Source organism: Bradysia coprophila, unplaced genomic scaffold (assembly GCF_014529535.1).
Source record: "Bradysia coprophila strain Holo2 unplaced genomic scaffold, BU_Bcop_v1 contig_151, whole genome shotgun sequence".
In the NCBI taxonomy this organism is placed as follows: Eukaryota; Metazoa; Arthropoda; class Insecta; order Diptera; family Sciaridae; genus Bradysia; species Bradysia coprophila.
The window spans coordinates 711,832-725,689 of NW_023503423.1; the positions used below are offsets into that span (position 1 = coordinate 711,832).

General features: G+C 38.9%; 2 protein-coding genes across 6 annotated transcripts; one reads left to right on the forward strand and one right to left on the reverse strand.

The window, feature by feature from the left end:
- Window positions 1–982: 982 nt before the first annotated feature.
- LOC119074296 (protein SREK1IP1-like) lies at window positions 983–2,155 on the reverse strand. Its single transcript, XM_037180312.1, has 4 exons — window positions 1,936–2,155; window positions 1,617–1,668; window positions 1,342–1,547; window positions 983–1,272 (listed from the first exon to the last, which is right to left on the reverse strand). The coding sequence occupies exons 1-4, from the start codon at window positions 1,986–1,988 to the stop codon at window positions 1,125–1,127; spliced, it is 459 nt and encodes a 152-aa protein (XP_037036207.1). The 5' UTR covers window positions 1,989–2,155; the 3' UTR covers window positions 983–1,124.
- Window positions 2,156–3,959: 1,804 nt separating this feature from the next.
- Window positions 3,960–11,202, forward strand: LOC119074297 (dynactin subunit 1). 5 transcript variants are annotated; one of them, XM_037180316.1, is made up of 19 exons: window positions 3,960–4,198; window positions 4,270–4,459; window positions 4,522–4,640; window positions 4,984–5,025; window positions 5,136–5,210; window positions 7,044–7,245; window positions 7,314–7,824; window positions 7,884–8,104; window positions 8,161–8,274; window positions 8,328–8,462; window positions 8,517–8,966; window positions 9,060–9,177; window positions 9,240–9,403; window positions 9,457–9,561; window positions 9,629–9,767; window positions 9,851–10,316; window positions 10,391–10,530; window positions 10,599–10,798; window positions 10,873–11,202. In XM_037180316.1, the coding sequence occupies exons 2-19, from the start codon at window positions 4,283–4,285 to the stop codon at window positions 11,122–11,124; spliced, it is 3,630 nt and encodes a 1,209-aa protein (XP_037036211.1). In that variant the 5' UTR covers window positions 3,960–4,198; window positions 4,270–4,282; the 3' UTR covers window positions 11,125–11,202. The 5 variants fall into 5 exon arrangements, with proteins under 5 accessions (XP_037036211.1, XP_037036208.1, XP_037036209.1 ...); XM_037180313.1 differs by having other exon boundaries at window positions 3,961–4,198; window positions 8,517–9,177; XM_037180314.1 differs by having other exon boundaries at window positions 3,961–4,157; window positions 8,517–9,177.
- Window positions 11,203–13,858: the final 2,656 nt, after the last annotated feature.

Consider the following 13,858-nt stretch of genomic DNA (forward strand, 5'->3'; position numbering starts at 1 on the left):
TTGGAAAATTTTCTTTCACAAATTTTGGGTCAATTTTTTGTTGATAAAACACGCGGCACCCTTAGTGATATCAGTTATTTTGTAAGTAAGATAAAGGACTTGCGTCACATTTACGGGTTTATGGGTTTTTTAATTGATATCAAAACTTTTGTAAGTATGTCGACAACATCACAAAACCTTATTAAAATTAAAAAATTCTAGAGAAATCAGTCTGAATTCCAAAATCTAGAAACCAATCTTGGAACACCTCACTTATATCGAAAATAACCAAAGACCATGGAAAAATCCGATGGAAGTTAGGAAGTGCCAGAGGAATCACTTCTCATCCCAAAATTTAGGAACGAAACTTGGAACACCTCACTCATGTCGAAACGAACCCAAATCCATCGAAAGATCCTATGGAAGTTTGGAAGCGCCAGGGGAATGATCTATCATCCCAAAATTTAGGAACGAAACTTGAAACACCTCACTCATGTCGAAAATAACCAAAATCCATGGAAAAATCCGATGGAAGTTAGGAAGTTAGGATTTCTCATCCCAAAATTTAGGAACCAACCTCGGAACACCTCACTTATATCGAAAATAACCCAATTCCGTCGAAAAATCCGATGGAAGTTATGAAATCCCAGTGAAATCATCTGTCATCCCAAAATTAGGAACCAACCTTGGAACACCTCACTTATATCAAAAATAACCAAAATCCGATGGAAGTTAGGAAGTGCCAGAGGAATCATTTCTCATCCCAAAATTTAGGAACGAAACTTGGAACACCTCACTCATGTCGAAACGAACCCAAATCCATCGAAAGATTCTATGGAAGTTAGGAAGCGCCAGAGAAACCATTTCTCATCCCATAATTTAGGAACCAGCCTCCGAACACCTCACTCTTATCGAAAATAACTGTGACAAAGTATTGTATTGCTTTGACTTGACCAAGTCTGAATAGGATACAGTCGTCGTGTTTTACAAAAAGTTGTTTGTGATGTTTCAGTTTCAATTTTTTTTATTTCTCATTTTGATGGACAAATGCTTCACCGACTCTACGGCCAATGAAACGAGATGATATGATGCAACAAAGGCATTAAAAATCGTTACAAAAATCAGCTTCAACTTCAGATCAGATCTCAATCGCTTGATGCTGAACTGCTATCAGTCCTAGCACGACGCTTTTTGTCTTTCTTCCTTTTGGTCTTGCGTCTTTTCTTCGTACGCGACGAATCGGAACTGTCCGAATCACTTTCACTGTCTGAGTCTGTACTACTGGAATCGGACCTGGAAACGAAAATAAAATTCACGCTCGCGATCAATGATCATTTAGCCTGCAATCGAATCATTCCTTACACTTTTCGCTTCTTCGATTTCTCTTTCTTCTTCATTTTCCGTTTCGACTTTTTATGCGACGATTTCTTTTTGTTCACCGTTTCCAATTCGCGTTTTTTGTCCACCAATTCCTTCTGCCGCAGTTCCGTCAATGGAGTCAAATATTGAGTGTCCGAATCACTGCTGGTGCTGCTAACGTCCAGCAATATTTCTTTATTCGGATCAACCTGAAAATAATCGGTTAATTTGAAAAGCGTTTCCATAAATTAGGAAAATGCTAATTGTCGATTGGTTACTTTGAGAAAGTTGCGACACTGAAAGGTCAAATGACCACTGTAGCCACATTTCCTAAAATGTTAAAATTGAAAATACAGAGGTGACCAGACAATATATAATGTAAGCAAGGCAGCTCCAGCAACCATGTATGTACACATTGTTGACAAAATAAAGGAGGCCTATAATCGGACACTGTGCACGTGCAAATTTCGTTACACTGTTATCGTACACATTTGCAAGCGCACACTGTCCGATTTTAGGCCCTTAATTTTGTAAACAATGTACATGTAGTTGCTATAGGTCTGCCTTGATGTAACAGAGATGTTTTTTTTGACGAACTTGCAGGCAGCACGAACAACTTCTTTGCTGGAATTGTACGAATTAAAGTCCATGTTGGTTTTATATGTTGAAAAAACGTTTTTTTTTCATCCTCTACTATGGACTCTTAAGAAACTGAACGAAGTGAATCTTGAAACACTGAACTTTACAGAATTCAAACAAAACTTGGAATCCTTGTTTGTTTTCGTTTGACTGTTCGCTCAATGTTTTGTCATTCTCGATTGACACCCGGATGACAGGTGAGCTGCGGGAATTCGGTAAAAATTCAAATTTCTGTGAAATTAGAGAGTTCGTCGGTATTGAGTATCGCTCGCTTATGATTCAATATGGCATGTAGAAGACCACTGTCAAATAGCGGTTTCTTCTCAAGATAAAATTGACAGTTAATATGATAGAATATTAACTGTCAATTTTATCCAGGTAACCTCAAAATCAAATTTCATATAACTTTTGCGAACTTTGAGGTAAGCTGGATGCAAATGACAATTTATTTGACATCTGTATATCTTCATTTGACATTGATCTATAAGTTTGTTCCAATTAACTGTAAACCCGAACATAACCTAAACGTCAACAAAGTTCTTTGTAAATTTTTCGTTAAAATTTTCGTCAACCTGAAAGTTGAGGCTAAGTTGCCGTCTGTGGATGAAATTTGACATTAAGACAATTTGACAAATAAGATTTTGTACCAGGCTCCGTCGGAGCTATTTTTTAGCGACTCTTTCTTTACATGCCCAGATAGCCCTTGTCCCCAATAGTCTAAAACCGCAGTCGTTTCATTTTAATATTCCTTTAATTGGCTGGGGAACTTCCACCAAAAGTCGAAAAAGGGTGTTTTTATACGTGAATTACTGCCGCTACAGGCTATGGACATACATGTGTGTGGGCTCATTAGATAGATAGTTACTTTTATTTTGCGTCGGCTAATACAGCCGACGGATCATGATCACAGTACAGTTAACAAATCAGACTTAAGCTAGGAATTGGAAATTGGAATTGGGATTGGAATTGGATAGGTATTGTCAAGGAGATACGCACAGATTTCATACCATTGTTCGAAAACAACAAAAAAGAATCTTTCATCCGAAGTCCGGACATTTTGATGAACTTTTAGATCAGTGGATGCCCTGATAGAAGCTTAACCTAGCTTTACAATGATACAATTGGGTACAAAGTGAATAGTGTTCCTTCACTCGAAAGCAAAATGTTATTTTAGAAAATTACACGAATTACGCTGTTTTTAATGTGTGTATCTACTGATCTAACCTGAATCTTCGGGCCAACCCGCTCATCCCTAATTCACTTGCAAAGGAACTGATATCGGTGGGAGTGACGCTGACAGCTTCAACACGCAAAAAGAAAAGCGTCACAAATGGCAGATGATGAGAAAAGGGTATTTTGGACTTTATATTGGGCATTTTTGTTATTATAGTTGTAGGTTGTCTAGCATTTGTTTCACCAGTTGAATTTGATGCGTTTATCTATCTGTTGATCATATTTATCACTGTTACATTCCTTTTGCATATCTTTTGTACGATAAATTCTACTCTAAAGCTAATCGCAAGGAAGTATGTGAAGAAAACGACTAGCCTGTGCGCTAGCGTCACAATTCTAGGCGCCATATACACGTTGTTCACGGCAACAGTATCGCTCCACAGTTGTAACTTAAAAGCCAAATAAATAACATTTCCATACAAATCCATAATAGTTTTCTGGTTCCATTTATAAAGAACTTTTGCAACTACTTCATCCCTCAGGCTGAAGTAGTTGCAAAATCTAGATGTTCAACCCTCAGCCTGAGGACGATAAATTCTACTCTAAAGCTAATAGCAAGAAGGTATGTGAAGAAAACGACTGCCTGTGCTCACAATTACAGAATCATTAACAAATGATTCTAAACATCGACGAACTTCCAAATTTCACCAAAAAAAGAATTTTTACCAGATTCCCGCAGCTTCCTCTGCGAATACAGCGAACACCTCCGGCGATACGGATCACTATTTTAAAGAAATTGAAGAAGAAGAAGCAAACTTCAAATTTTGTTTTTGCTCGAATTGATGTCATAGTTTTCACGTTTAAGAATTTTTGTCAAATCTACACGAATTTTCACACGATTCATTCACATTTAGTGAAAAATTAGAGAAGCGTGTTCAATTGGTTCCACCGGGTCGGTGATATTTGTTTGGTTTAACGTACATTCATCATCAACCAATCAAAAAAAGGTTCACTGCCTCTCCCTTCGATTTTGACTGGCTTGAACAGAGTAAAGCAGTTCCTACGAAGTGAACTATTTGATCGGCCCGAAATAATTTCGTCTTTTTCCACCACTTTCAGATCGAGTGCTAACATGTCTGAGAAAAATCTAAAAGTCGGACAAAAGGTGGAAGTCGTCGGCAAGAATGTTACTGGCGAAATTGCATTCATCGGAATGACTACATTCGCTACGGGAAAATGGATTGGAGTCATTTTGAACGAACCGGTTGGGAAGAATAACGGTACACTCAAAGGGACTGTTTATTTCTCCGTAAGAATGCACTGACGCATGTTGTTTTGTCACGGCGATAATTGTGTTGTTTCGTTGTTTAGTGTGCCGAAAACTGTGGCATGTTCGTTCGGCCCACTCAACTGGTGGTATTAGACGACGCTGGTAATCCCGTTGAGATGTCCACATCCGGAGAGAAGACAACCAGATCACGACTGAGCACGTAAGAATTGTTTCGGTTTTTCTGTTGCATTTTTGAATCTGCTAGACCTGTACGAATGGTAGACTGAAAATGTGATCGAATTGACATCAGATCGTTTCTCTACGACGCGGAAGGATAATGTCAATCACTTTGGCTTGACAAAACTGAAACTAGCTAATTGTCTTGTTAGTCAGTTAGCTGGACGCTAATGGTTGACATTACCGATTCGTACAGGTCTTCTTCTCCCCAAATAAATTTCAGTCTCAATTTACCGAGTAAATGTGGCTTCTTACATAGCGACGTGCTTATCATGCTTCATTGTGTCAATCTATACTAAGAAAATTCATTTCAATGTTCCATTTAGCTCCGGATCTGTTAGATCGGTGGCAAGCACCCGACCAACAACGTAAGTTTTTATCTTCGTGCATTTTTTGAAAAAAGTGAAACTAACCGAAACACACACACACACAAACAAAAACATTTTTTCAATTACATTGCTGCATCTCATTTGTTTAGTGTAAGGAGAAAATCACCAGTGAAAACGCCGCATTCGGTCAAACAAAATCTAACTATGACGTCATCGAATTCCAGGTTCATTAACAATTTTATCGTCGACGTTCGTTGTTTCCTAGTCCCTTTACGATGTTTTGTGTTTCACTTTTTTTTTTGTTGTTGCGGTTTTGCATGCATTTTGTGCCACTACATTGTTTTCTAGTTTTCGTAGTCCCTTTTTAGTTGATTTTATTTGTTGAACGAGAGCCCATGACCATAATGGGCCACAGCAGAGATGATATATGTCAATAGCCGTAGTTAAGTTATTATGAAGAGACTATTTGCACAGTGTGTCGGTCTATTGGTTCTCCTTGAATTATTCATTTTATAAAATGTTATTTGAAAGGAAAAGCTGTCAGCTTATTCATTGTATTTATTTGTTTGAAACGGAAGAGTAGAAGTTCTCGGTTTAAAACTATTTGTATTTAAATCATGAGTCCTTTAATCTATTCGAAAATAATGATGTCACGAGAAATTTTAACGTTAAAAAACACGCTCACAGAGTCAGTAAATAGTATGGTACTAAATGGGATCGGCCACTCTAGGATGATTGCATTGAAAAATCGACGTTACGAGAAACAACGAATTTCTGAAGAAACGAAGAGTAGTCGTCGATTCTTCAAGAACTCACCCTTTCTTAGAAGGGAATATTCCCTTTACGCAATGTTAAAAAGGCGAGAAGAAATGACGACGTCCTGAAGAAACGATGAGTTCTTGAAGAATCGTCGACTACTCAACTCTTTTTCAGGAACTCGCCGTCTCTTCAGTAAGTCGTCGTTTTTCTAGTCGTCGATTTCTGTGATTCTGGGATGCTTAGCTTCGACTTAGTTCTCGGAATACGATTCAAACTCATTCAGTGACACTTCGACACATTCCTATTTAGTACATTCAGTCAAAGAAAAGAGGCAACCCTCGGTCAGAGCCTGAAATTTTTGTATTAGTTAGCATGAATAGTTACGAGGAAATTTGGTGTTACTATCGTCCAGGATGTTACAAACACTGCCTTTAGCTCATAATACCCGGAAGAGGGATTTATTTTGAAAATTTGGTCAACAACTCTGAAAAGTTTGTTTTTAAGTGCAGATTTACTGTTCACCCACCCCAAGTTCAATTATCATTTTATTTATTGCTTCGATTAAAGTCACTTTGTTTCTCTCAATAATTTTTGCATTTACTGTACAGTACCTATTATTTGTGGAATTTATGAAATAGGGTTTCGTAAAATTTCACAAATTTCGTTAAATTTCACAAACTTCGTTAAATTTCACAAATTTCGTTAAATTTTACAAATTTCGTTAAATTTCACAAATTTCGTTAAATTTCACAAACTTCGTTAAATTTCACAAATTTCGTTAAATTTCACAAATTTCGTTAAATTTCACAAATTTCACAAATTTCGTTAAATTTCACAAACTTCGTTAAATTTCACAAATTTCACAAATTTCGTTAAATTTCACAAATTTCACAAATTTCGTTAAATTTCACAAATTTTACAAATTTCACAAACTTCGTTAAATTTCACAAATTTCGTTAAATTTTACAAATTTCGTTAAATTTGACAAATTTCGTTAAATTTGACAAATTTCGTTAAATTTCACAAATTTCGTTAAATTTCACAAATTTCGTTAAATTTCACAAATTTCGTTGAATTACACAAATAGTAGGCACTTATATTGTACATTGGACTGTTGCATGCTGTAAATTCTGTAACTAATAGGAAATCGAAATGGACACATGGCGTTAAACAATTAATTCTGTCCTGTCACGTTTCGCCTTAGAGCATTTATTGTTCCTCTTGATTTTTTTCTTTGGTTCGAACGCTGTTTCCATCGAAAATCACGAACTTATCTAACACAATTAATTCGCTTACAGTTCACGATTATCACTGGCCAGTAGTCGTCAAAGTCTTCTTGGTTCTCGTAGTCAACTGGCCAGTCAACTAGCATCTCCAGATACGGAACGTTCGGTTCCCGCACCAGCAATGTCATCGTCAACATCTGAACGAACGGAAAAGAAATCGTCAATTAGCCCACCCGAATACAGTTCGGCGTCGAAGCGTGAATCTTTCGTTGAGGTAACATTTTATGCACTCACCAATAATGCCGAACAAAGTCAGCTAACATTTCTAACCGAATTCCGTAGACTGGTTTCCTTGAAACGCTACGTCCCCAGTTTACACCAGGCCAATCCATTACTTCTCCAGCTATATCGGCGGAAGACAAACTGAATGCGTTGCAGCAGCAACAACACATTGAAGAGCTAAAATCTCAAATTGTTGATTTGACCGAAAAGCTCGAGACGATACGGCAACGGCGCAGCGAAGACAAGGAACGTCTCAAGGAATTCGACAAAATGAAAACGCAATTCGAGCAATTGCAAGAATTCAAATCGAAAATAATGGATGCGCAGTCGCAACTACAGAGGGAACTGCAACGCTCTCGGCAAGAGACTAAGGATGCAATTGATGCTCGCGATCAGTATGTGGAGGAGATGAGCGAATTAGCAGAGAATATGGAATTGATTACGTTGGACAAGGAAATGGCTGAAGAGAAATCAGACACGTTGCAATTGGAGTTGGAAGCGAGTAGGGAACGGTGTGAAGAGCTTCAACTGGATTTGGATATTTTGAAAGCAGAAATGCAAAACAAAACAGGTTTGTGGCCCGCTGAGAATACTTTCAATTAATTTCGCATTTAATGGAATCTTTCAAAGGTGATGTCGTTGCTGGAAGTGTAACCGGTGGTGAAGGAATTACCTCCTACGAATACAAGCAATTGGAGCAACAGAACACACGTTTACGAGACACTCTGGTCCGATTACGTGATCTTTCAGCACACGAAAAGCACGAAATTCAGAAGATCGCTAAAGAGTTGGAGACGAAGAAATCGGAAGTGAACGAATTGCAACGCACGAAAAAGAAACTGTCGGCTAAGGTACAAAAGTGACCTCTCAGTAGTGACCAGCCGCTAAAAATATTGTTTTTTTCCAGATCGACGAGTTAGAGGCGCAAGTCGTTGATTTGCAAGAACAGGTCGATGCAGCTTTGGGTGCTGAGGAAATGGTGGAACAACTGGGCGAAAAGAAGATGGAATTAGAAGATAAGGTAACATACATTTCGAAGGACACTGACGGACTATTAAATTTGATTCTCTAAAGGTCAAACTGTTGGAAGAAGAAGTTGCCGAGCTGGAAGCGTTGGAAGAAGTACACGAGCAACTGGTCGAAAGTAACCATGAACTGGAGCTGGACTTACGCGAGGAATTAGATATGGCTCTGGCAGCTAAACGAGACGTAAGTTTCGAGTATTTTGGCTGTAACCGGTAACCTAACTCCGATTGATTACAGGTAATCCGAGAATTGGACGCGGCAACGGAGACGATTTTGGATCGCGACCAGACCATCGTGAAATTTAGAGAATTAGTTCAGAAACTCAATGATCAAAACGCAGAGCTTCGTGATCGTGCCGCAACCAATGAACCAGTCAAACAAAATGCCATCGCCGAAGCGATCGATTTCAAGCAAGTGTTTGCCGAATCGAAGGCTCATACCAGAGCCATTGATCTTCAACTGCGCCAAATTGAATTGAAACAGTCGAATGAGCACGTCCGACTACTGACGGCATTTATGCCCGAAACCTTCCTGGCTCGAGGCAGTGACAATGACGCAGTTCTGGTAATTTTGCTGGTGTCACGGATCGTGTTCAAAGCAGGAATTATCGTCGGTCAAGCGAAGGAGCGCTTCCAGACCGTCGACATTATCGATCGAAATGCGGTGGTTCAAGGTCACGCCGTGCAAGAGTTTTCGTTCAAATCGCGTCTGTTGCACCACGTTCATAATTTACAAGCGGTGATGCACCAATTCCTTTACGGCCTGAACGTTTCAACGCCGGAAACTCTACTGAAAGCTGGTGCTTCGTTGCCGGAAATGATTGCACAGGAGAAGGTTATCGACGGTGTTGTTGAACTGTTGAAGGCCAATCAGTTGGATGAGAATTCATCGACCGACAGTAAGCATGCCTTTTCGAATGGCACCGACACACTCACCCGACAATCCGTTTTCATTCCGCAGATCTCGAGAAATGTGTGACCTTCTTCAACGCCATGTACTCCGTGTTGCTGGCAAACGATAACCTGACGAATGAAGTTCAGTTAGTTCGTGACTATACGGCATCGATTACAGCATGCTGTGACGCTCTAGCCACAGACAGTGCGTCAATGCAGGCGCTGCTACAGGTTCGCGTCGCGTTGTCTTATGATTTCATATTATCCTAACAAATCAATTGCAGGGTGGTGATGAGGCTGGCGAGTCGGGACAACTGCTACAGTATGTGGTTGATTCGAGCAGTACAATGAAACAACAGTTGAAGTTGATTAAGCGACGACTGCCACAGGTTAAATTGACATACAGCATTGATTGAGGAATAGCAATTTACTGAGCGCCTAATCTTTGATTTCCAGGACGACAGTGTCATCAAGTCAGGATTGTCGAGCAAAACGTTAACGAATCTCAAACAAGCGAACGAACAACTTGGTAGAGCCATGACGGCCATATTCATTTCATCGAAGCTCGTACTGCAATCAATTACCTTGGATGGCGGTAAGTAGCGCTGATGGACGATGTTTTGACTAATTGTGTCACCGCACTATTTCACCATCCTAACACTATCGCATTCTCCGTAGAAACGGACGTGTCAATTTCCAATGAACGATTGCTGGAGCTGTTGTCAGCTTCATTTGAAAAAGTGTACGAGCAAGATGATCGTGGACCGAATCAAAATCTGAAGACATGTTTGAGTGCAACCAACACGGAAATGTCCCAGCTCGCGCAGTATTTGCTCGACAACGAATACGAGATATTGTCGATGCAATCAACGATCAGCAAACCAACGGCACCAATAGCTCTGCGTGCCCAGTTCATCAAAAAGCAATTGGAAGAAACGAAAACGCTTACGGCCAATCTCGAAAATCGCGAGGCCGAAATAAGACAATTGAAGTTGGCAGCTAAGATGAAACAGAGCGAACTGTCGGAAATGCAAATTCGAAAGGACCTGGCTGAGAAGAAACTGTCCGTGCTGCAGAATGATCATGAGATCAACACGGACAAATTGCAGCGTAAATATGACGAGACGTTGCAGCTGCTGAAGAAGTAAGTTTTCGAAATTATAAGGTTTCGCTTTCTCTACGCCCACCCTCATTCATTGTACCAACGTTTCGTGATAGGAAGGAAAAAGAGTTCGAGGAAACCATGGACCATTTGCAGTGTGACATTGATTCGCTGGAAAATGAACGCGGTCAGCTACGGGAGAAACTGAAGGCGTACGGAACGAAAAAGGGGGATTTGAAAGCGTCTACCGCTTTCGGTACGACTAGTTCAAAATTGGTGATTCCGGAGGAACAAATTTTTTTCAATTCTTTCTATCCATTGCAGACATTACAGCCGGTTCTCCATATATCGCACAAGAATTGGCGCTTTTAAAGAAAGCTTTCAACGATGAACGGTCCGAGCGTCTAAAGCTGCAAGCTAGCGAGATGAAGAAGGTGCTGAGCAACCTAACTCCAATCTACGTCCCACAGCCGAAAGACAATCGAATCATCGAGTTGGAAAAGGATTTAGCAAAAGTCAAATACGTAATGCCACCTGCACAACCGCCTCGTTTCCATCGTGTAAACTAATTTTCGTTTTGTTCACCAAATATTCGCAGGATTACATCATGTCACTGGCTAAGGGTGCCGAATTTCCTGGCGCACAAACGAAAACCAGCAACATTTCCAAGCTACTTAGCGATCATCAGAACAAGCAAAAAATTTTACGGCAAGAAATAAAGAACCGAGTGGAACACTTAGCGTCGAATGTGTTGGACGAATATTTTCAGCGGAAACCGTATCGGGCCACCAATGGTGATTTTTCGAAATTCGCCACGCCAGAACTGACGCGAGCACTTCGATCGAATTAAGAGGATATTCTCATGTAATTGATGGAAACAAAGACACTAATTTATTTGCAAATAAACTATTTACATAATCAAAGGCTACCGGGAATTTTTAGTCATTTGGTGGCCGACTGGCCGAACCTATGCGAACAGCATTTCTTATCCAGTTCGTTTGCACCAATGGTCTCTAGGAGGCAGTTTGAAATTGGTAGATTGATTCGAATACTTAATGCTGTTCTGCTATTTGCACTCAATTGCAACACAGTCTTGACTTGACTTGAGTAACCAAAACGTGCTACTGTGACCGCTCCCATGAGAACATTGAACGTGAGGACTGTGGCACGATTGTGAGTCAGGCCTTAATCCTTCCTTTTCGTTCCCCTTGATAAAATTCAAAGCACACATCACTAAATGTCTTTACTTTTCAATTTTCGTTTTAACTCCCACCTCTTGACATTGGTATCAGTGTAAGGCACACCACTCTCGATTACTGTTTTTTATATACCACAGAGTACTTTCTGTGATAACTAACTCAACCACCGTCGCTCGATCTATGTGATCGGACTACCTATTGATAAATAAATTATCAACCTTCATCAATTACCTCTTCTTACACGCTTTACCTTTTCACATCATGTCCGGAGCGTTAGCGGAGGACTTGACGCAGTCTAACTTCCAAAAAAAGAACGAAGAAATTTTTTTGAGACGCGGCAACTATATATAGGCGAGAACTTAAGTTTCTTTCCTTTGACCTGTATCACCACAAATCCTATTCTATCTTATTCGCGCTTCAAATACGAGCAAAACGAGCTATCACTCGACTATGTAGCTTTAAAATTACCGGAGATACATCGTTTTGAAATTGGCACTTTTCATACAAAATACACCAAATTGACTTTTCCCAAACAATCAAAATCTTTCAACTTACTCTGTATGTTTCTATCTATCTGTCTATCTATCTGTCTATCTCGGTCGATCTCGGAAACTAGTCAGCCAATCTCCATGAAATTTTGCAGAAACCTCAGGGTGGGCATAAAATTGAAAATGTGATACGCCATTACCCCAGGAAAAACCAGAATTTTGTTTTATTGTCCTCGAAGTGGTTTCTGAGTGTGGTTTTCGAGGGTCGGGAACGCGTTTTCGGCTGTAGCTTAGCTGTATTGAAACCTACAGAGACGTTCGACCCATCAAATGAAAGGTATTCGTAACACGATTCGAACAAAAAAATAATTAGAGCTAGAGTGATTAGAGTGACCAAATTTTGAGCTACTCGAGCGTAGGATGAAAGGACTAATATTTTTTTGGGTTATGAAAGATAGAGAGTTACTTTCTTCGGCAAAGTCTCAGAGTTTTACGAGTAGAAAAGAAGGGCATTTGCGAAAAATGTCGAAAGTTGGAAATGGGTGGGTTAATTGGAGTTTTGGAGATATTTCTTGAATGGTGGCAGATATAGAATTACTTTCTTCGTCAAATTTTCGAATTTCGTCAAATTTTCGATTTTCGTCACATTTTCGATTTTCGTCAAATTTTCAAATTTCGTCAAATTTCGTCAAATTTTCGAATTTCGTCAAATTTTCGAATTTCGTCAAATTTTCGAATTTCGTCAAATTTTCGATTTTCGTCAAATTTTCGATTTTCATTAAATTTCGTCAAATTTTCGATTTTCGTTAAATTTTCGAATTTTGTCAAATTTTCGAATTCCGTCAAATTTTCGAATTTCGTCAAATTTTCGAATTTTGCCAAAGAAGAGTACATTTTTTCGGCCGAAATTGTTTTTTTTTACATCAAAAGTATTACTAAAAGACATCACTCTTCTTATTTTTAACTGTAAACTATATTTTTAACAAAATAGCAGCATGTATTTTTAAAAATTATCTCGTTTTTTACATCTTAAAATTTTTTGTATGGAAAAAGTCAATTTTTCTTTGAGTCTTTTTCGAGGGATGCCGGGATGGCCATTTCATCATGTCATCAAAAATGAAAGGGCGCAGCATAAACTACAATTATAGAAGTCGGCATCAAATGCCCATCCGGGCTACGGATGTTATGTGCAATTCTTTCCGAATTTCTGTTATAAAACTGTTATAAAAAGCAGTGTTCTAAAACTTCTAAAACGACTGATATCCCAACAAAAATCTCTTCGAGAAAAGTGTGACGCAGTCTTTGAAGTACAATTTCTAAAATGAATGATATCGCTAGAGTTGACGCTTTCAGCTTCGTTACGCAAAAATTAAATTTTACACCCAATTTTAGTTCAAACAAGCTGGCTTAGTTTTTCTCATCATCTGCCAAATAATTTTTACCAAAAAAAAATTTGACTGGAAACAACCAAAATTTTGGAAGCTACACAGGTGATATTGGGTTCAAATGATAAAGCTAAAGGTTCAAAATTCTTCTTATTGCAAAAAAACCCCGAATTTTCCTATTTTCCCGAATTTCTCCAAAATGATATTTTAAAACTGAGGTGGAAGTTTAGTTTAGTAATTTTTAAAATTAGTTCAAAAAAGGTTTTCTTTCTTCGCTATTATCGTTGCACGTTCAGTTTCCAAACTTTTAGCTATGAAAGCGTTTTTGGGTGTTTCGTCGAAATTTTGGACCCTTTTGCATGGCGAATTTTTTCCGGCAAAATGTTTTTTCGTAAATTTAATGAAACACATGAAAACGAGTTTTGTAATGGATTTTACATGCATTTGAAACCTAAACCAAATTTCTTGTTTTCCCTTGGTGTGTGAAATGAAATTTTTATTAATTTTACCAA